The sequence below is a fragment of the Ambystoma mexicanum genome, chromosome 4p (genome assembly GCF_040938575.1).
Source record: "Ambystoma mexicanum isolate Mex_15411 chromosome 4p, UKY_AmexF1_1, whole genome shotgun sequence".
Classification (NCBI taxonomy): Eukaryota; Metazoa; Chordata; class Amphibia; order Caudata; family Ambystomatidae; genus Ambystoma; species Ambystoma mexicanum.
Window position 1 is genome coordinate 691,895,233 of NC_090927.1, and position 21,755 is coordinate 691,916,987.

General features: G+C 45.6%; 1 protein-coding gene across 1 annotated transcript in view; it reads left to right on the plus strand.

Annotated features, from left to right (window-relative positions):
- Nucleotides 1-21,755, plus strand: part of LOC138453422 (CD109 antigen-like) — an 812,557-nt gene that overhangs the window by 666,836 nt on the left and 123,966 nt on the right. The window contains exons 25-29 of the mRNA XM_069606255.1: nt 129-291; nt 6,041-6,231; nt 6,601-6,756; nt 6,840-6,905; nt 14,053-14,186. Of these exons, the coding sequence (XP_069462356.1) occupies nt 129-291; nt 6,041-6,231; nt 6,601-6,756; nt 6,840-6,905; nt 14,053-14,186 (710 nt within the window). The remainder of the gene's footprint in view (nt 1-128; nt 292-6,040; nt 6,232-6,600; nt 6,757-6,839; nt 6,906-14,052; nt 14,187-21,755) is intronic.

Here is a 21,755-nt window from a genome sequence, read left to right on the forward strand (position 1 = left end):
TAATACGTTGTCTATTTATGTAGAACTGATGGTAAAATCTATATACTATAAATAAAATGTTCAATGTTCCTATGTGAGTATTGTGGAAACATTCACTTCAATGAGTTTTTCTTCTGAACATGTTTTAGAATTCCAACATGTCAAAAAGTGTTGACTTCTTGGAGCAGAAGGTGGAACAAGGGATTTCAAGTAACTACACACTGGCCATTGTTTCATATGCTCTTTCATTGGCCAACAGCAGCAGTGCCAGATTTGCCCTGGACCAGCTGATTCACAGAGCAGAGGGAGCCGGTAAGGCTATCTGATCAATCTTTAGGATTCCCGATTTGTGCTGAACTGGTGAATCATTAAATTATGAGATTAAGTATATTTGCTGATTTTGTGAAATTTAAAGCATTGTATGAACAATCTTTTCCAAATAATTAAACAAACTCAAAGGCAACATGACCATGTTTCAAATGATAGCCAACTCCAACATATGGAGCAAATGGTTGCTACAAAGGTGCAGAAGACCGCTGTTAAAGGGGTATGAAATTGTCAAATATTTTCATAAACTATGCTTTGCATGTCGGCTGTAAAAATGCAATATCAGTTTAATGACAATTATGTAAAATATCATGCAGGAGTCCTTATTTTGAGAAGAGATGAAAATATAATTATTGTAGTAAATGGCGAGTTTCAAATGTTCATTTTTTTCTCAAATATAGAGAAGTAGTTGATTGCAATTTCTACTTGTCAAGGAACTCTGAAAATCCCAATACTTTAAGAAGGGAGCACCGTCCTGAAAGGAATTTTACAATGTAACATGGAGAATCGAAGGAATTGTTCCTGCTCCCCAAGGGGAACCACCACCTTTGAGCTTAGGGAGGTGAGCCGCCCAAGCTTAACACCTCTTAGGGGACAAGGCAAGCAGCATCCCACTGGGGATCCACCAAGCCACCTTGGAGAACAGGCCAGCCCTTGACAGGTTTGTTATGCCCCTTGTCCCAGGAAGCTACAGAAATGTATTGGCTATATGGTGATTACAACAGAACTATGGGAATGTTCATAAAGGGGTACATGGTATGGTTTCTGACCCTTTAGTGAGGCCCTCATTGTATAAAATGCAGGACCAATGGACTGTTCTGTTTTTTCACATGTAGAAACATAAAAGGCCAAGAGCAGGGGAAGGCACGCAAGCATGTGGAGCGAAGATGACTAGGAGGCCCATCCCCCTTCAAGGCAAAGTCAGCAAGCAGTCCCACTCAGACAGCGTGGAGGAGCAAGGGAGCCTGCAGAATGCTACTAGCTGGACGGAGGCCAGCAGCTGATGAAGCTCTGCTGACAAGAGACTCACCCTCATAAACTGTGGTCAACCGGTACTGGCTAGAGCAAACACTGAAGTCCAGTCACAAACTGACCAAAGCTGCATGGCAACATGGAGGACTGAACCAGAGCCGCCTTTGCAGAGAAGCACCACCGTAACAATCTAGGTGCATTGTGTATTCAGGGAACTGAGTGGTGGGTTGACCAGTCCAGGTATACCACAAGCCAGGCCAAAAGCTATAGATCCCAAGAGAGGCTGAAGAATCAAACATCCTGAACCAGGTGAGTATCCATATACCCCAAGCTGGGGTGAGAGAGGCTGAAGAGGCCAAAATAGGCTGAGAAACTAACTGGCCCTTAGTGCAGCTGAGACACCAGAGGGTAGGGGGACAATCCATTGGGCCCTAAAGTGGGGCACCAACAGATCAAACCAAAGAAGGCGTTTGCAACCTGAGACTCCAGAGACACGTGTAGGAGCGAAAGAGTTTCTGAATTAAGTGAATTAAGCCAGATTAGGCCCTGCACAAGACTGGAATTAAATAGCAGACCAGGAGTCCTAGATACATTCACTGCTCCATTGTACACCTGATGGGAAGCCCCAAGGGGACTTATTGAACACGTATATTGGAAATGTGAATCGGGCGAAAGGCACAGACATTGGCTGATGACGAGACTGGAATCCTGCTTACGGCAAGATGCCCTTGTCTAACCTGGAGACAGTCTAGGGTGAGTCAGAAACCATCCGAAAATTCCTGACTTGGACCCCTTCGCATGTGGCCAGGGAAAGGCAGCCACTACCTGATCCTGACTCTGGGGGTGGTGTTGTGGGAGGATCACATGGGAGGGAATGCGGGACAGGAGGAATGGGAGACCCTCTGAACAATTTCCCTAATGATCACACAGTCCTGATGGCATATTGTAATATTGATGATTCTGGTCCTCAGTACTGAGACGAGGAAGAGGGATCCAGAGTTACCAAACTCTAATGAGCGGTTTAGTAGTTGACCCACACCTGAGCGGAACCTTTAAACATTTAAATGCTGTTAAGGTGCAGGCCAAAGAGAAGCAGCAGGAAGAAGCAGAAGTTGGAGCTGCTACTGTGCTGACATCTGGACACCGTGCAGAGAGCGTGGTAGAGGTTGGGGTAGCTGGAATGCTCAGCAGGAAGTGGTATTGAGGCCAGCTGTCCCAAGGGAAGAAGCTCTGTCCTGCATATCACCCCGCTGTGAGGTTTTCTCCGGAGTGCATGTGGAGCGGTGAAAGTTCCATTGACGGACCGCTCAAGCAGCGGAAGGCTGACCAGAGCTGTCGAATGCCATTGAAGTTCTGACTAACAAAGCAGTAGAAGAAGCGAGTCGGGAGTAGACGCCAGGATATACCATTGGGTTGGCCCGATACAGGTGACCCCGGGGCACTCCGAAGTCGACCGCTGTGTAAGAATGCACCTTTTGAATACCAAACCTTTAAATTAAAGCAAACTGGGACCACTCTCCTGTTAAAGGAGTTGGAATAGGAGATTATTGTAACCCACATTGCCAAAGCTGAAAAGGGGCAATAATCAAGCAAAGTGAGTACAACTTACCTGAAGAGGGATATCCAACAAGGGGACCTACATTGCCAAAGCAAGCTCAGAGTGACATTAGAGCAATTTGAATGTGGCAGTGCCAGAATAAGACACGCTGTGGAAGAGTTGCCAGCACCGAATAGGTTGTGTAGGAAGAAATCAAACTGCAGGAGACAAGCCCTCATTGTAGAAGGGATCGAGTAAGCGAGAACTGTAACCTGGATTGCCTATGGGAACTAGATCGATGTGAGAATCATTGACATTTTGTACAGTATACTTGTGGAGGAAGTTAGCCAATTGTGTTGCAAGTCAAGACTTGCATTAGAAGCTGTTTTTTGTTCAACTTTTCCCATTGAGGATTTAAGTGTGGAAAGTTTGGAACAAGCCTCATCACAGAGTACAAGTTACCACTTGTACTCTGCGTAGGAGTTTTATCCGGGCAGGTGAGGACACCAGGAAAGGTACAAGTAGTGGTTAGTCCTGGCAGGCGAGTGGACCAGGAAGAAGATGGTTTGAAGTACTGTGAATGGGGTGGAAGGTTGTAATTCCACTACTGTGTTTTGATGAACTGTTGTATAATCATCCTGACTAAAGTATAACTTTCTGAATGAACCATCCTGGCTAAGGGGTTGCTTATGAAGACATGTGATATGATAAAGCAAGTGATTGGTCTTTGGAGAAAAGAACGTATACATTGACCTTTTGACTTTATATATGGAGAGGCTTTTTGGCTTGCCAAGCAGAAGGTTGTGAACACTTTTACAATTGTCTTAAGATTCAGAAACCCTTTTGCGACTTTGCCAAGTGAAGTACCTATTGGATGAAAAGAACTGTGTATTGTACCTGGAGTGGAACTTGGCAAGTGAATTTTGGTTTCAAACATCCTGACTTGATTCAGGGGAGGGATTCTAACCCTGGTCACAACATTCCTGTTTATAGCATTTGTTTTCATTTATGTTTTTGATTTTGTTGTATATATTAGTGTGAGGGACAGATACATTTGGACATTAGGTCACTTTACTTTAGCTTTACTCTGTTAGGTAGGGAAATCCTTAGTAGGTTAGGGAAAGATGAGTGTCTCTCATCCTTTTTATTTAATAAAATGTCGACTTGTGGGAAAACCCTACCTATGTGCCCATCTCACATTTCTGACCCCTCGCATAGGGCTCGGATCAGGATAGTTTAGGCTTCTAGATGGTTAAACGATTTTCTTTTCTAAAACATCCCAAAGAGCACCCTTTTAACTCCCTCTTAGTTGATATATGGAGTATAGTTGTAGCGCTAGCACAGGGTTTTGGGACTGGAATGAGTTTAAATCATGAGTTATCGGTCTACTGATTCTGTCTTGCCACAGCTTTCAATTGTGCAGGTATCTGCATGACCATATAGCTTTGAACTGTTTCAGTCAATAAAGATGTAAATTAAATGCTAGTTTTATGTGAATTCATAAATCAAAGCCATATTAAAATGTGCTGCCTAAACATTTCTCATTCATTTTATGTGTGTTTCAGCCCTGATGGGCTCAACTGTAGCGCGCACTCCCTGCCCTCCCCCCGAGTGTGATGAACCTATGTTATGTATTTTTTAAGGAGCACCTTCACGGACATGGGCAACATGGCACTGACAAACTGAAAAGATCAGGCAGCAGAAACCTAAAATAGACTTCAAAGAGTGTCGAAAAGAAAGATGGTCCTGAGTAGGCTGCAAAGCCAGAGGGAGAGAATTCCAAAGTAGAATGGCTGTCAACGAGAAAGGCGTGGTCCACGGTCACAGAGCATTGAAAACTAGGAACCCATATACAGAACCATGAGGCAGAGCACAAAACACTAGATGGAACATAGGGATGGAACTTTACCTGCAGGTACTCTGGACCAGTTTCATGGAAGGCACGGTGCACAATACACAGCGCCTTCAATTTAACACCCATCAACACAGGGAGCCAGTGTAGCGATAAAAGAATAGAAAGAGCAGACACCCAAAACGGTGCACCAATAGCAGCTCTAGATGCAGTTTTCTGCAAGTTTTGAAGTTGGTGAAGAAGATGCAGGTTGGGCCAAATACGGGGAATTTCAATAATCGAGAGATCCAGGTGCCACCAAGGGGCGAAGATTCTCGGGAAAAAAATGTGCACAAATTGTTGAGCTTAAAGTAAACTGACGGAGCACACCTGTGGCTCGGGTTGCTGACCAGGTTATTTCCTCTAGTATTGCATGTGTCCATTTTTTGCACTGATTATGGGAAATGTTTCATACACAGAGAAAACAAGTGTTTGTAAGTTTCTCCTAGCCCACAATCTTTGGCCAGAGATGTTGATTGGTTGGGTTACTTGCGTTATCCAGAAGACCTCTTAATGCACCTATCATGGGGGATCCTAATTGCTGCATGCTGCTATCGAAGGTAGACCATACTACTTGGGGTTTTGAGGTCTATTCACTGGACAAGTAGAAGGAAAATACTTGCTATTAAGTGGGGGTTTGAAATGAGCAATTTCTCAGCCATTACAAAATATGTAAGAATATGTAAGAATATGTAAAAGTATGTAAGAATATATAAAAGTAATAAGTGTAATTCTGCTTGATCATACAGTGCTTATGGTGTATTAACAAATCATACAAGTAAAAGTGCTAAGGGCGAGTATGCTCGTCCTTTTTGCATAGACTTGATTATAGCTCAGCAGTTAAGGGGGAGCAATTGAATTCTTTACTATTGTAGCCGCTTATCAGTAGGCCCATTTGGTCATCCGTGACTGAGGACAAGGGTGTTGCAGTAGCCCAGCCTAGAGAGAGCCAGGGCTCTGGAAACATTGAGCTTCTGGGGGAAGGTGAGGAAAGGTAGAATGCCTCTGAGGAGGTGAAGCTGACAGTTGGTCTTCTTGGCAAGGTCTGTGATGTGTGGAGAGATCGAGGAGTCAAAGATGACCCCAAGGTTTTTTACCCCTCGGGTGAAATGAAGGTGGTCAGTCGTGCCAGTGCCCGGTCCATGATACCTAGGGTAACATGGAGAAGATTTATGAGGATGGAGTGGTTGACTGTGTCAAAGACAGAAGAAAGATCAAGGAGGATCAGAACAGAGGGAGTGTTTGAGTCCAGGTTTCAGTGTGTTCTAATAACTTCTTTTATTTAAATACATTTAATTTCTCACAATACTAACCTGTTTCTATTCACCTTTCAGGTGGAGCAATGTTTTGGTCCTCCCTCTCAGCCGGAGTACTCACCCACTGGCAGCCACGTTCATCGGAGATTGAAACGGCAGCATATGCTTTGCTCTCCTGCTACCAACAAGAAAGAATTCAGGAAGGAGTGCCTATAATGAAATGGCTGAGTATACAAAGGAGCCCCCTTGGCGGTTTCACATCTACTCAGGTAGCGAACGATGCACTTCTACGCCATTGAGAAGAACATTAGATTTAAAGTGCATCTGTTTTAAAACAAGAACATGATGAATTTATACAATTTGTGCTCTTGTGATGTAAAAAAAATATGGGCGCTTCAGACTGTTGGTGCCTCCAAACAGTTTTATTTGGCAGTCCTATTTGCAAGATGGGACGGTGATGCCATCCGAACAAGCGCTTGGTCTCTAGTTCAAACCTAGCCAGAAGGTCTTTTCGGAATGCATACCAGCATCAGAAAAATCTGTTTGCAGCAAATATTGTGACATATAGGTAAAGATCGAGATTATTTTCAGAAATTGTGTTAATATCTTGCTTAAATGTCTGCATATTTGTTTTCCAGGATACTGTATTGGCTCTACAGGCTTTATCCCTGTTTGCAAATGTCTACCATGCCAGTGACCCTACTCTCAATGTCTCACTGACTGGCCCAGAGGACTCTGTACCACAAACCTTTCAGATTACTTCAGAAAATCGTTTGGCACTACAGAGTCACACGGTCAGTGTTCTAGTAGATGACACTGTAGTACGTGCATGAAATCTGATACCTTGATAATCTTGTTACTTTCCTTTTTATTTTAGATGGAAGTGGCTCAAACCCTTTCAGTGACGGTTTCTGCCACGGGGATGGGCATAGCGGTTTGTCAGGTAAAAACATTCATTTTGTTTGCCTTTTTAAAAAAAAGGTCTTGCTGAAATTATCAATTTTCAAGGCCATCTTACTGCTTTATGAAGGTGGAAAGCCTGAGAATGGCAGCGATTTTGTTACACGTTGGTAATAGGAAATATGTCACGTAACTTAATGTCAACCTATTTCATCCCTTTGGGCACCCCCCAGGGTAACAAAATTGAGGCTGCAGAAAGAGGAGAAAAACAATTGATGGTATGGGTTTTGTGTGCCTTTATTGATGGCTTTTACAGACTAAAAACTGGGATAGTTTGCTAGTTTGAACCTTCTGCTTTTTTGCTTAGGTACTGCAGCAAAGGTCACAATATGCCCACTCTACAGCTGCAGCCACAACAAAGTGTTACCAGCACAGTGGCAGCATTTAAGATATGCTCCCCTGTACCAAAACTATGATCATAAGTAACCCATGCTAGTGGTATGGTAAACTATATGCTTGAGTCTAGGCATAGTGCATAGCACTACTTATGATTATGGCCGCCACATCCCAAATTGATATCGGACATGTCTGCTCTGCTGTTGAAGGTGATGTGTATTCTGCTCGGGCTGATGGAGTCTGCCAAACGGCAGGACAGGGACCTGGAAGACTGACCCTCTTCTTTGATCTTTTTGTGAGGGCAGGTAACACCCTCTGCATGATGCATCCACACAACAGGCTGCTGTCCTGGGCATCAAAGGAGCAAACCAATTCAAAAGCAGTCACCTCACACCTGGATGCTACATCTCTAAGGTATTGGTGAAAAGAGAAAGGGTTGGAATAGAAAGGAGTGTTCTGGTCCATGGAAGGAGACTTCCACTATCTTGCTTTTCTCTGCCTTTCATTTTCCTGTCCCCTCCACTTCTGGAGCAAAGCACCTTGTGTGTGCCATCAGAAGGGCAAAGTCCACTGCATTCAAGAGCAGGGATTGGACCACTAAGACAGGCTAGCTTTAGGCCAATCACCTGGGGGCTTTTGCCTTTAAAGGCGTTTTATGCCCTTTTCACAGATTCTCTCGGATTCCCTGAAGACTGCAGATTAGTTCTGGAAGAACTCGCTGGACTTTGTGAAATTTTGACTTTCCAAAGCCCTCCGCCTGAGGTGAAGAATGAGCCTTCCAATGTCCAGGTCATCAGTTAACTGGCTGCTGTTTAAAGAAGGTATGCAACGGGAACTCTCTGCCTCTGCTAACTTTGAGGATTTTCAAGTTTGGGTGACTGCCATTAGCTCCACTCTCCTCATTGCCCATCCTCTAAATGATCGTAAATTGGGACAGAAAGAACATCATAGACTTGATAAGTCCTCTCAAACCCCCCTCTCGTGGAATGGGCCTCATCAAGGCTGTCATACAGACCGTGGTGAGGCTCTTTGCAAAGATCGATCATTGCAGGTTAGGGTAGCACACCATATTCTGGACTCGGGGGATACTGCACTGATGAATGTTTTGACCCCAGCCAAACCAGCCCCATCTCCGGCTCTTCGACTACCCAAAAATATCCGCCAATGAAAACCTACAATGGCCAAAATTGAGGATCCCAATATTAGTTTTGTACTGGACCCTATAAATCTTATTATTACAGACGTTGATAAACCCAGGGAATTTGAATCCAGGCAATCACTGAAGAATAAAATTCTTTCCCGGCTCAATTATAGAGTGGGGCCCAACTGTATTAGATCGCAGGATCTGAAGGTCCTCCGAAGGATACAGCTTAATAACTGGTGTTCCACCGATAACACTGACTGCATTATTGTTGGATGTGGTCATAGCTCTCTTCCGTCGTTCCTGAATAGAATGAAAAATATGGATATTAATTCTCCCTCTAAGCTAAGAATTGTCCTGAACTGACTGGCCTATTCGCTAAGGACACTGCTGTAATAACGTATCGTGCAGTTATTTTTTTATCCGGCTATTTTGTGAATTACCTATGCATCATAGTTTTTTTTGTTTTTGTTTTCTAACGTCATTTATGTAATTTTGTAATTGTTTGTATGTCGGCGCTCTTAAGCCTACGGGTCAGTGATGCGCGGTATAAATAAATTTCAATTCAAAAGGAAGATCTGTTTTCTACCCACTCCCAGAGCACATCAGGAGTTACCTTTACTGTGGATCAGGACTTGCCACTCTGGAACAGAATCTCCTGAAGCGGGGAGAGCAGACCCTGAACGGAACTACCCTATCCTTGAGTCCCCCTGAGTGGGCTTCACAGCAGCTGGCGGGCCAGACCAGCCAAAGCACCCTGTTCTAATACACCGAAGTGGTTGTTGCACAATATGATATTTATAACGCACCTGTACACAAGTGTTTCTAGGTTTGACAAGACAAGGAGGGGGGAAACGAAGGTTGGACAAAATAACTATCTTACTTGGTCTTGTGTCATTCAGATGGCACAAGTGCCGGGAAGGGGAGAAGTGCAGTTAACTCGCGTGCAGCCAGCGTGTGGCTCATAAGTTAAGAGAGAAGGGACTGTAGGGTTGCAAAAACAAACCCTTAAGTGAAATGCAGGAGCCTGGGCCAGGTTCAGATGGTGACCAGTCCGCGGAGCAGTCTGGTGCATCAGCAGGGGAGAGGGAGAGGGAGAGGAAGAGAGAAAACGTTAGTGAAAAGGGAGGTCTTTAGTCGCTTCCGGAGGTGGTTCTGCTCAAGTCTGAGAGGCAAGGAGGCTGTTCCAGAGAGAGGCCCCAGCCGAGGAGATAGATCTGCCCCCAACTCTCTGCTTGGAGAAGCACCTGACCCTCAGAGTTGGAGGAGGTTGAGCGGAGACCTTGAGAAGGAAGATGTTTTAGAAGAGAAAGTTGGAGGTAGAGCAGTCCCATGCCCCAGAAAGCCTTGTGGATGATGCAGAGGGCCTTGAAGTTGATCTTTGCAGCCACGAGGAGTCAGTGAAGAGCTTTCACAGCTGGAGAGATACAATCCCTGGGCTTGAGGCCAAGGACAAGTCTTGCAGACCTGTACTCGATAAGTTGTAAAGGTTGAGTAGCGGCAGGAAGATTTAGAAAGAGGCTGTTGCAATAGTGGACCAGAGCTTTGGAGACGGTGAGCTTCTGGGGGAAAGTGGGAAAAGGAAGAATACCTCTGAGGAGGTGCAGCTGATAGTGTGACGACTTAGAGAAGTCAAGGATGTGAGGAGAGAATGAGAGGGTGGAGTCAAAGATGACACCAAGGTTGTTAGCCTTCCAGGAAGGAGCAGGAGGAGGTCCCATAGTGGGCAGCCAGAGAGAGAGGAAAGGAGGAAGCGGGTGTTCCAATGAGGAGTATCTCAGTTTTACTAGTTTTAAGGCAGAGATAATTGGTGGCACACCATTCCTGAATTGCGTCCAGACAGTTTTGTATGAGAGAAGAAGCAGAGGTGGCTGAGGGGAGCCTGAGGGAGAGCAGTGTGTCATCCACATAACATTGAAAATTGGAGCAGAAAGTAGTAATGCAGTGGGCAAGAGGTGCCAGGTAGTGGTTGAAAAGCCAGGGAGAGAGGTTAGACCCCTGGGGAACACCACAAGTAGAGAGAGCAAGATAGAAGAGATGAAAGACCCCAGTTGGACCTGAGAGGGTCATTGGTGAGAAAGGAGGTCAACTAGGCCACGGCCTGTTCAGTAATACTAAGGTTGTCGTGGAGACGATTGAGCAGGATGACCTAGTTAACCGTGTCAAAAGCAGAGGATAGATCGAGGAGAATGAGGACAGAAGAGAGATTAGAGTCCAGATTGGCGAGCAATCCTTAACGGGTGTTCAGGAGAGCAGTTTCCGTACTTCTGGCAGCTCTGAAGCCAGATTGGTTGTCATGGAGGACACCAACAGATTCAGTATGTAGATTAAGCTGGGAGATGGCCAGCTTTTCCAAGAGTTTGCCCAGGAAAGGAGTGATGGAGATCGGGCGATAGTTGGCCGCAGAGGGAGGATCAGCCGAGGGCTTTTTTAGAAGGGAGAGTACAAGAGAGGGTTTTAAGGTGGATGGGAAAGTTCCAGTGGTAAAGGAGTGATTGTAGAGATCGGCCAAGGCTGGAGCAAGGGTTTTGATGTGCTCCTTGATTGTTCTGGATGAGCAGGAAAGAACCTGCTTTGATGAGACTTTCATAGATCAGACTTGTCTAGAAACATCATCAGGGGTGAACAGGAGAAGGGAGGAGGAGAGACCGCCTCAGATAGGCCAGGAGGAGTGGTGGTGGTGTCGGAGGAGACTGCAGCAGGATTGGCCAGCTCCTTGCAGATTTTGAAACTTTCGGCCGAGTTGTTAGATGCCACAAGCTTGTATGTAGGCTCTATTCTTGGAGAGGACAGAGTCTATACTGCCTCTGGAGCAGGCGGCAGGCCAGTTTGTCAGGTGGTGTACCTGATATCCTCCACTTCCTCTCCACCACCCTACACTTGCGTTTAAGGGCAACAAGGTCGGAATCGTACCAAGAGTTGCACTTGGATATGGGCTTCAAGCGGATCCTCATGACGGCAGTAAGGACATCCAGAGTGTTGGAGATGGAGAGATTAAGGTTAGAGAGGGCTGTCTCAGGGTGTGAGTCAGCCAAAGGGGCAGGAGAAGGAGAGAAAGTAGCAGTGTAAGCCTCAACTGACGCATGCTTCATGAGTTGGATGACCGAGAACGTAGGTGGCAGTGCAGGAGTCGGCATGACCTGCTGGGAAGAGAGAGAGGTGAAAGAAAGGACAACGTGATCACTCCAAGAGAGAGGAGTGGTGAGAGGGTTAGATTAGGGGAGGTCTGAGTAGATCAGAAAATCCAGGGTGTGCCCTGCAGAGTGCGTCAGGCCAGAGGGACGAATGGAGGGAGAGAGGGGGGAAAATTGCAGAGTTGGGTAAGAGTCCTGAAGAAGGGCTGGTAGCATCCAGGTGGATGTTCAAGTCTTCGAGGAGGAGAGATTGAGAGCTAGAGGTGAGGAGGCAAGGTCAGCCCACTCGGAGAGGAAGAGGCGAGCTGTCCCGGGGGCCTGTAGATAGTGGCCACAGTGAGAGAGGGGCCAGGTGAGATAGAGAGCCTGCAGAACGGGCCTTCAACGGAGGAGGAGTGCTGCATTGGAATGATAGAAGCAGGGATCCACTCTGGGAAAATCATGTTTATCACACCTTGAACGAGAGGTGTAGCGAAGCAACATAACTAAGAGTTCAAATAACTTTCCCTTTCCATCTGTTCCTCCACCCATACATTCAACCCATAATACATTAAATAACTTGCTCATGCAGTCTAGTTCATTCATACATTTAGACTTTAATTCTTTGATTCATCAATGTATTTGCTTATCCATTTTTCATCAATTTACCTGCCCATTCGTTTGTTCACCTTTTCATTAATCAATCCATCCATTGATCCACCCTTTCTGTCATTCATGTATACAGGTATTCTTCCAGCCATTCAAACATGCATTCATCTGTTGTACGGTATTGTTAATCCATCAATTTGAGGATTCATCTGTATTTGATCATTCATCTAGCAATCTATTAATCTGCTCGGATGTTACCCGAAGGGCACCTGAATTGTCAGGGCAATCCTTCAGTCGCGTTACCTGCTCTCATTACACTTTACGCCACCCTTTGTGAGCTGCAGGAGTAGTTTTCGATCATTGGCAATTCAACACCAGCTGAAACCAACTATGACATTAACAAGCAGGCTGTTTGTTCCCTAGACTTGAGGCCTAAAGTAATGCAACGCTTTTGAAAAGGAGTCAACACTGGGTGGAAATGTGCCTACAGCCAATCCTATGAATCTTTCATTAAATTCCCCAAACATTAGCAGCATTTGCAAAACAGAAATACCTTCAGATGTATGTTTAGAAGAAGAGGATGAGAAGTACAGTGATGTATGTGTGTATTTTGAACAGAACATTAAAAAGTAAGTGGTGTCCTGGCTGCTCTGAAGAAAGTGTGACGTAATGGTTTATTTGCAATAGGACTCCTGTATATGAAACTGTCTTTTTGGATCAACAACCTTTTCATTAGATAGCATGGAATTCAATAAGTAGCATTTTTGTTCAGTCATTGAGCATTTCAATACAGAAAATTGTCCAATGTGGCTTTTTAGAACATGTTCTCAGTAATATCTTTCATTATAAGACCAAATAATTGTAAGCATATGCTCTTTCACCCAACAATACCATAGTTTTCTTTGATATAAAGTCATTCAATGGTGTTTGAAATGTGCTATTAGATATGTTTATTTCTGCATTTTGCAGTATGGCATATTAGTACTTTTAAAATGTTGACCTCAGAATATAGAGTGCAGTCAAGAACTACTGATACTGACTGCATTCTCAAAATTCTTTCTTCAGAAGTAGACCGGGAAATAATGAAATTTCCAGTTAATATTTTGTTTCAACAAGACACTTCTTCTCTGGCAGGACATTTTTTATTTTGCTGCAACCTCTGATTTAACACGCAAAAGGGAAAGATAAAACATTTGAAAATGCTTTCGTTTTCTTAGAGAAACGGTTTACTTGTACATGACACCTAATGCAAAACCTGTTACATTTCAACCAAGTTGCAATTCAAATGCGTAACTAATAAAGACAACCATGTTATTTAAATACTACAAAATGAAAACGCATTTAATTTTAATTTACCATTTGTCTCTACTCACTGGTAAAGCACAATATTTTACTTCACCACGAAAATGACAAAACATGTACTGCTAGTACCATGTGTTAATTGCCTATAGACCTCGGGAGGTGTCATTATCGTTTGGGATAATGACCCTTCCCCAATGTATGGCTCTCAGCTTTGACTTGGGCCACAACTTGGTGGCAGTTCATTATCCTGCAATAACGACCCCTCCTTCAGTCTATAACACTATTATTTTTTTGTGCGCTACTTGGAATGCACTTGCCACTCATCAAGCTACCATCTAGACCTTGCTGTGATTGTTTAAATAATTGCTGAACCCTCCTAATGTGTGTCCTTCAAACATGGTACCAAAGGCAACTGACAGAAGGCGTTCTTAAAGCAAAGCCGTCATATTTGCTTTTGGCGTCATTTGGATATGAGTTCAATCTAACATCACACCCATGTGCTCGTAAATTAATGTCAATGTGCATCATGTGTGGAAAGTGTCATAACGCACAAATTACTGACCTAAAGCGAGCAGCTGCGTTTTATTGGTTGTACAGATGGATGGTTTAATGTATAGTTTTCTTTACAGCTACATGTACTTTACAACGTAAAACCTGCAGCTGAGCCTAAAAGTGCAGCAAACTCGGATGCATTTGCATTAAATATAGTCGTAGAGGACCGCCAAGATGACTTAAATCGAGTAGCTGTGCAGGTGTGCACAAGGTGAGATGTGTGGTAAGAAATATTACCTCCATGCATGAAAGCTGTGCTTCGTCTGAACAAATGTTAAATTGCATCAAACTGATTTTTCCTGTGGCTCCCTGGACACATTGCGTATGTCTGAAGAAATGGTTTAGTAATTGGCATTTTTATCAAGGTTTTTAAAGCTGTAGTGAAGTCGGCTGGAACCGATCATGTCTAGACTTGCATTGCCAGACAGCTAGCAGACACGTCCGTGCTGAAGCGAGTAAGATTGCGTCGCCATGTTACAGCCAGTGATATGTACATAACTTGCAATCGGAGGTTTGGATGGCGGCCATGCCAAAGTCAGACTCGTACATAATTGGTGACGGGACACTGACCTGCCACCCCTCATGCAGGTAACTTGCCAGATCAATTAAATCCTTGATCTGTCAGTTGCAGCAAGAATCTGAGGGTGCAGTCTTGGACTGGATTTTGTTAGGGAGGCATGATAACCCCCCTCTATTTTTTATACAACACTGTAGGGACGTAAACTCGCGGGAAAACGATCTTGCAAGAAGTGAGAACGTGAAGCGCGTGCGGAACGTCTGAGGCGGCAAAACCTGGCGGAGAGTGATAAAGACAAACCGCTGCAGCGCTCCTCATGTTCATGGAGCTTAACTATCTTGAGGCCCTGACCCGTAAGGCCATCACATCCAGAGCGCAATGCCATGGCTGAGGGCAGCCACCTGGGTGCTCTGGATGTGTGATGTGTGCACCCTATGCCTGTATCCCCATGTTATCTGGATCACATGTTTACCCCTATCCATCCTGTCGCTTTATATACATATGCCGCTATGTACGCCCCCCTGTCCTGCTCTCGTGCCTGGTCGCAGGCGCTTTACTGAAAACCACCATATCACACTACTATGCTCACTCTCTTCTATACACCATCATTCAACTAGAACACAGCTATACTATGACAAAATTTGGCCTAGCTGTTCTCATACTAACATGACCCCACAAACACATCACCCTAATAAAACACAGCTAGCTGAGCACATAGCAGCTATCTTAGGCGTTCTCCTCAGGCCTAACGCAGCCAGAACTCAGTCTGGGTGTCCACCCTCCAGACTGAATACATCCAACCGATTCCTCAGCACCACACCTACCGCTAAGAAGCGGCTATCATGCAACAACCACACCAGCTGCACACATCCGGTGCACCCACGCACCATACGACACTCTCTCTCTCTACTGACTAGAACTGCACCTACCAGCGCTTTGAGGTCATATCAATGGTCATACAATGATATATAAGGCGCTATATAAATGCCAAGTAAAATAACACAGCAGGCAGTGAGGTAACTGCATGCATTAGACTGCATACCTTAGACTGTATACCTATGTGAGAACAGTTTCTGCCCCTACCATAGACTTTACTTATTCCCAGTTTGGCAAGTTTATGAAGGTGTCCAAATAAACACTGTCCAGCACTACCTTTGTCCTGTCTTCCTTCAGGCCACCACATAACTGGCGATGAGGATCCAGAACCCCACAGGCACGTCATGCAAGGCGCCATGCCACCCCCGATTTCCACCCTTTCTCTGGGAATCCCAAGCCATTCCATGGCAGCAATGGGAACCGCTCTTTTCCACGTACCTAGAGGCACTGGGCAGAACAGGGTGTGCGCCGGCCAGAAAGAAGGGCCATGCTTCTCAACGCAATGGGGGTCGAAGGGCAGTGCATTTTTGCAGGGCTCAAAGCCATACCTGTTGAAGATGAAGAGGACGACGCCTACAAGGAAGCGATTTGCTGCATTGTCGAGAGATTCACCAATAAGGAAAATGTGGTGTTACCCAGATTCAAATTCTACACCCGTAAGCAAGAAAGCAACAAGCCCGTAGTCTACATCACCAGGATGAGGGAAGTCGCGTCCCTATGTGGATTTGATGACAACGTCGAACAAGTCATCTGCGACATGTTGTTGGTTCACACCAATTCAAGGAAGGTCCAAGACAAATTTACACAGGAGAAGGAGATCGACCTCGACAAAGCCGTCCAGATCGTCAGAGCCGAGGCGTAGACCTCCAGCAGACGCAAAGAGGTCAGAGGCCCATAACCCGTACCGAAACTTACCGTGCTGTAGTGAAGAGGGCGCAAAGAGGGACAGCCCTGCAATACCCCCAGAGACAGAGGTCCCAGACAAAGGGAGGCACCAAAGTGCTACAGATGTGCCAGAACCAAACACAAGCCGAATGATCGCGACTGTCCCGCCAGGAACAAAGAATGTTCAAAATGTCGACAGTTCGGTCACGTGGCTGCAGCCTGCACGTGGCAGGGAAAAAATTGTCACCCGCGTCGATGGCGACAGTCGAGTGACGACGACCAGAATGACAAACCCATGGTGATCATGGTCAACACACCCTGCGCAAGGAGAGAAAAGCCTCACTGCAGAGTGAGAGTAGACGTCATGGAGATGTGAGTCATGGCCGTCTCAGGATCAGATCTCACCACCCTCCCCATACAAATGCACAAAGAAATTGTGGGGTGTGACCAGGTTGAAATCAACCAGCAGACAGAAGCCGACTGTCTTTGGAGGGTCCACCGTAGACTTGCTTGGCTACATCAGGGCGAAAATCGAATTTAGACAGGTCCACCACTACTAAAGTGTACTTCTCATCCCAGGGCCCGGCCATGCTAGAATGGTACGACCAACACCGGCTTAGCATAAGGCTAGACCCCAGCACCCCAGATCAGGTGCTTTTGGTCTCTTCAGGAGGAGGGCAGAATTTGAAAGAAGCCTTCCCCGGCCTGTTCTCCGAAACACCCGGAAAAATTAAAAACTACGTTGAAGATCCACCTCAAGCCAAATACAGTGCCCGTGAAGCACAAGGTCAGATCTGTGCCGGCGACAGAGGCCAGCACTCGAAGCCCAGCTCCAGAAGATCGTTAAAGAGAGCACCATCGAAACAGTGAAGTCTTCAGAATGGTTGAGCCCAGTAGTCCTCATCAAAAAGAAATCTTCGAACGATCTGAGAGTCTGCATAGACCTACAAAGTCTCAACCTAGAAGTTGTCACCGACAGTTTTCTGCTTCCCAGCGTCAGCGAAATAGTGCTCATGATGAAGGAAGCTACCATTTTTTTCAAGGCTCGATGTGCGAGATGCGTACCACCAGATAAGCCTGCACAAGACATTGCGCCGGCTTACAGCGTTAATCACCCCGTTCAGCATGTACCAGTACACTCGCAAGCCGTTCGGCCTATCCTCAGTCTTTCAGAGAATGATGAGCTCCTTCTTGCACGGCATTACCAATGTATCCTACTTTCAGGAAGACATCTTGGTTTACACCTAGGACACGGATACCCACGACAGAGCATTGAATGCAGTCTTGAGCAGACTCCTATTGGCGGGCGTCCACCTACGCCATGATAAATGAGTGTTCGGCGTGGGAGAAGTTGAGTATCTCAGCTATCGCATCTCGAAGGACGGTGGTGAGCCTCAAGAAAAATCTGCTCAAAGCGATAACCAATGCCCCAGCCCCGATGTCCAAGGATGAACTCCGGTCCTCCTTGGGCCTCGCAGAATACTATGTGAAGTTCGTCCCTAGATTCTCTGAAACAACGTTACCCTTGAGGGAACTCCTGAAGAATGGCGTGGCTTATGCGTGGGGGCACCAACAGGACAAAGCCTTTGTCGAGATCAAAAAAGGATCCTACACACGCCCTGTCTCGAACCTTTTCAATCCCGAATGGGAAACATGCATCACGACAGACGCCAGCACTTATGGGTTAGGCGCCACCCTCATCCAAAAAAAGGTGACAGAGAACATAAAATAACATAGCAGGCAGTGTGGTAACTGCATGCATTAGATTGCATACCTATGTGAGAACAGTTTCTGCCCCTACCATGGACTTTACTTATTCCCAGTTTGGCAAGTTTATGAAGGTGTCTAAATAAACACTGTCCAGCACTTGAACATGACAAGACGCAGAGTGCGCAAAGCCTATTGGCGGCCTGGCATGGACCAAGACATACGGGCAATGATTGTAAGGTGCCACGAGTGCATTAACAGCGATAAACGCCTGTCCGTGAAACAAGCCCCCATGATGCCTACGGAAATTCCAAAAGGAGAATGGTGCAAAATGGGCTTGGACTTCATTGGACTGCTAGACCGCATGTCCACAGACCACAAGTATGGAATAGTCATGGTGGACTACTTTTCCAAGTGGGTGGGGATCGAATTCGCGGCAGACATCACCACGAGCAGTGTCATAGAGGCGCTCACCGCTGTTTTTCATCAAGAAGGTCTCCACGAGGAAATCGTGACCGACAATGGAGTGCAGTTGGTGTCCAGAGAAATGGAAAGGTTTCTAAGGAAGAATGTGCACCAATTGAGAGCAAGCCTGTGTAGGTGACTTTCTCCGTCTTACTACGTGTGAGAGAAAAAGAAATAAAATAACAGGCAAAACCCCTTGTTGGGGGAAAGAGGCACTGAGACCCGGCTGCATGAGTTCAAAGGATGATTTATTTCTCCAGCTAGGAAATAACCCAAAAAACTCTCTAACACATTACATCAGTGCCAACATTTATATTAGTTAAAGTAAGTCTAACAAAAAATACTAAATGGACCCGATTGGCCAGACGGTGTGGTGCTGTAGGTGTGGGTAGCAGCTCTTCCTCCTGGTTGGCTGAGTAGCTGACTGATGTCAAACATCTTGTGCTCCATGCAGGTCAGGGTCCGGTCACTGTGGTCACTACCTAAGCTAGTATTGTTTCATACTAAATGACAAATTATTTTAAACATTTTATGCTACTTGTCACATTTCTACATAAGATACACACAATGAATATTGTCAGTACATTCGTACCTTTAATTGAAGGCCTTGACCTTTATTGTGCATGCAAAAGAATCAGACTATGTTTCGTATTTCTTTCTAGGTTTCAAATTCATTAGTGCAAGTAAAAGCATATATGATAAAAAATGCTTAAGGTTAGTAGTGGGGTGTTGGATGGGTTTCGCAACACAGGCGAGGGTCTGGCACTTGAAAGAAATACCTTACGGGGGGTTCTAATGGGGGTGGGTGGCTTGCACGTTTTATGAGAACGAATCGAGCAGAAAGTGCTTAGCTCATCTTGGTTCACATGCCGGTTTTTAGGCAAACCGTGATCTCGGAGGAAGAAAACTGTAGCATATTGATTGTTGCAACTTTTCTCCAGCTTCAGCGTGTGAATGGAAGCGCAGAGCTTTTCCTTCGCAGGGGGAGTGCAAGGGTGGGGGCCAGCCAGCTGCCTGCGCGCCTTGTGTGTGTGTGTGTGTGTGTGTGTCTCTCTGTCCTTGGCTGCTGCGGTGGAAAGGGGAGCTGAGCATTGCTGTACTATCACAGTGAGGCCTGTTTGCCCAAGATGGAGTCAACAGGGGGCACACCAAATAGATGCCCCGTGTCCTGCTCAATAGTCCCATCTATGCAGCAGTCAACCGTGGTTAACCTTACATAAAGGCAAGGGGGAATACCACTACCGGAGGCACGTGGTCCAAGCCTTGTACTGAGGAGCGTACGACGCGAGGGGGGCCGGAGGACCCCTCGCGCCCATACATTCCCCCCCTTTCGTTACATCTAAAGTAATGAACTACTTTCTCGTTCTTTCCGTTCTCCCTTCGGTAGCGCTCAGCTTCAGCCACAGCCTCATCCCAAGCAGGTGTACCCTTTATTGGCATCCATGCTTTACACACACTTTTTAAGCTGTTAACCCTTCTTGCATATTCTTCTGGGGTGACCAAGTATATCCCACCATCCCCATCTAAATCTATCCATACCTCATTATACCACAGCAAGTTTTTTGGTTCTCTAATGGTAGTGTAATGTAGATTATCAACCACGTCCCCATACTGTCTATAGATGGCAGTCATCCTATACTGTGGTGTGGTGTATTCTCCGGTTTGTACTTGGGCATCTATCATGGTAGCCACCGTTGTCTGTCGGCCCACTGTTACCATCATCATTGCTGAATTAGGAATATTATTTTCAAAGCATCTCAGTCCCAGTTGGCACACACAAAATATTAAAAGAAGAAAGACTATTTTGGGAATGAGTATCTTTGCTGCGATGTTCACCCACGATGATATCCAGCTGAACAGGTCGTCGAACCACTTGTTATCTACTCAGCCTTCTGCTTTTATTCTTTCTCCTAAATTATGCACTGCTGTTATCACATGTGACAGTGTCCCGTTATCAGCATCGGAAGTTGGTACGAACGTGCAACACGCCCCCAATTTTTTTTGCAAACACCACCGTCCATCGCTGTGATAAGATCTAAGACATATCTGTTTTGCATCGTCATCGGGCGCAGTGCACGGAACTCTATTTTTTGTGATGTTGAATCCTTCTTCAGTGTTGTTGGCCAGCTGGATGAGCTCCCAGCGTGTTATCTGCAGCCATTTCGCGTTTGCCCTTGCTTGAACGCCTGGTGCTAGGAACGATGCAAAGAATGTTTCTGCAGATGAGAAAAGTTTATACTGTTGTGGGATTTTAGCAAAGAGTTCTGACGATTTGGACGAAATGTAATTGGATCTTTTGCTGTGTGACAACTTGGTTTTCAAAGTTTCTTCTGACAATAGTTCGAATGCTGGGGGCTCTGTGATTCTCATCGGGCGCTGTCTATGGTTCAGCCGATTGCCCTGCTGCCGATGTCAGTTGATCGGCTGACACATCGACAGCAGGCCAAAGGCCTTGCTGTAAACTGGACGTGGCTTTCTGGTATCACCATTAGTGCTGAGTGAAGTGTGGCTAGGGCACAAGTGCCCCTCCAGGATGCTGGGAGATGCAGGTAAGCTTGTTTGCCACAGATCCAGTATGTCCATTAATGCAGCAGTGCCTTTTTTCATGACTGGCATTATTAGTCTTATTGCACTGCCGCACCTTTCCCATGTTCACCTTCCCTTTGCCCATTCGTACGTTTCATCTGGCAGCCCTCGAAGCCCCTCAGCTTTGCATTCAATCGTTTCATCATGCCACTTGTCATCTGCATATCTTGTGCCTTTTATAACGAAGAATGGCTCTTGGAGGCAGATTACTCCTTAACGTCTGCTGGTGCAAGTTTGTTCATTTTCCAATTTTTCCATAGTGACTGTGTGTGCTTGAAATGTCTTTTTTATTCTACACAGCATCAGGTGAATCAAACATTGGGCCTCAGACAAGGGTACTTCCTGTGGAATTAACATTTTTGGGGTTCCAGTTGCATGTGGAATAAGTGAGCAAACGTAACAACTTTCATTACTTGCTTGCTTTGCTGCGGCACTCATGTCTGAATACTGGATTGGTCAGGGTGTCGGGGGTCCTCTATTTCATCTAACCCCAAGTTATGATAAATATCGCATCTGTTTTTTCCCACCCCCCTTTTTCTCCTGTTTTTTAATTGGGTACCAACTAGTGAATATTGCAGCGGGAATATTCTAGACCATGCCTCATCTATGTTGTTCATTGTGACGTGTGTATTCAGTAGTGGTTTCTGGTGCAGTGTGTACGCATGCTTGTATTTCTGGAATCCGTTAACCAATAGTAATCATCATTTACATTCCATCCAAGCCCTATTTCCTTGGCTCCAGTAT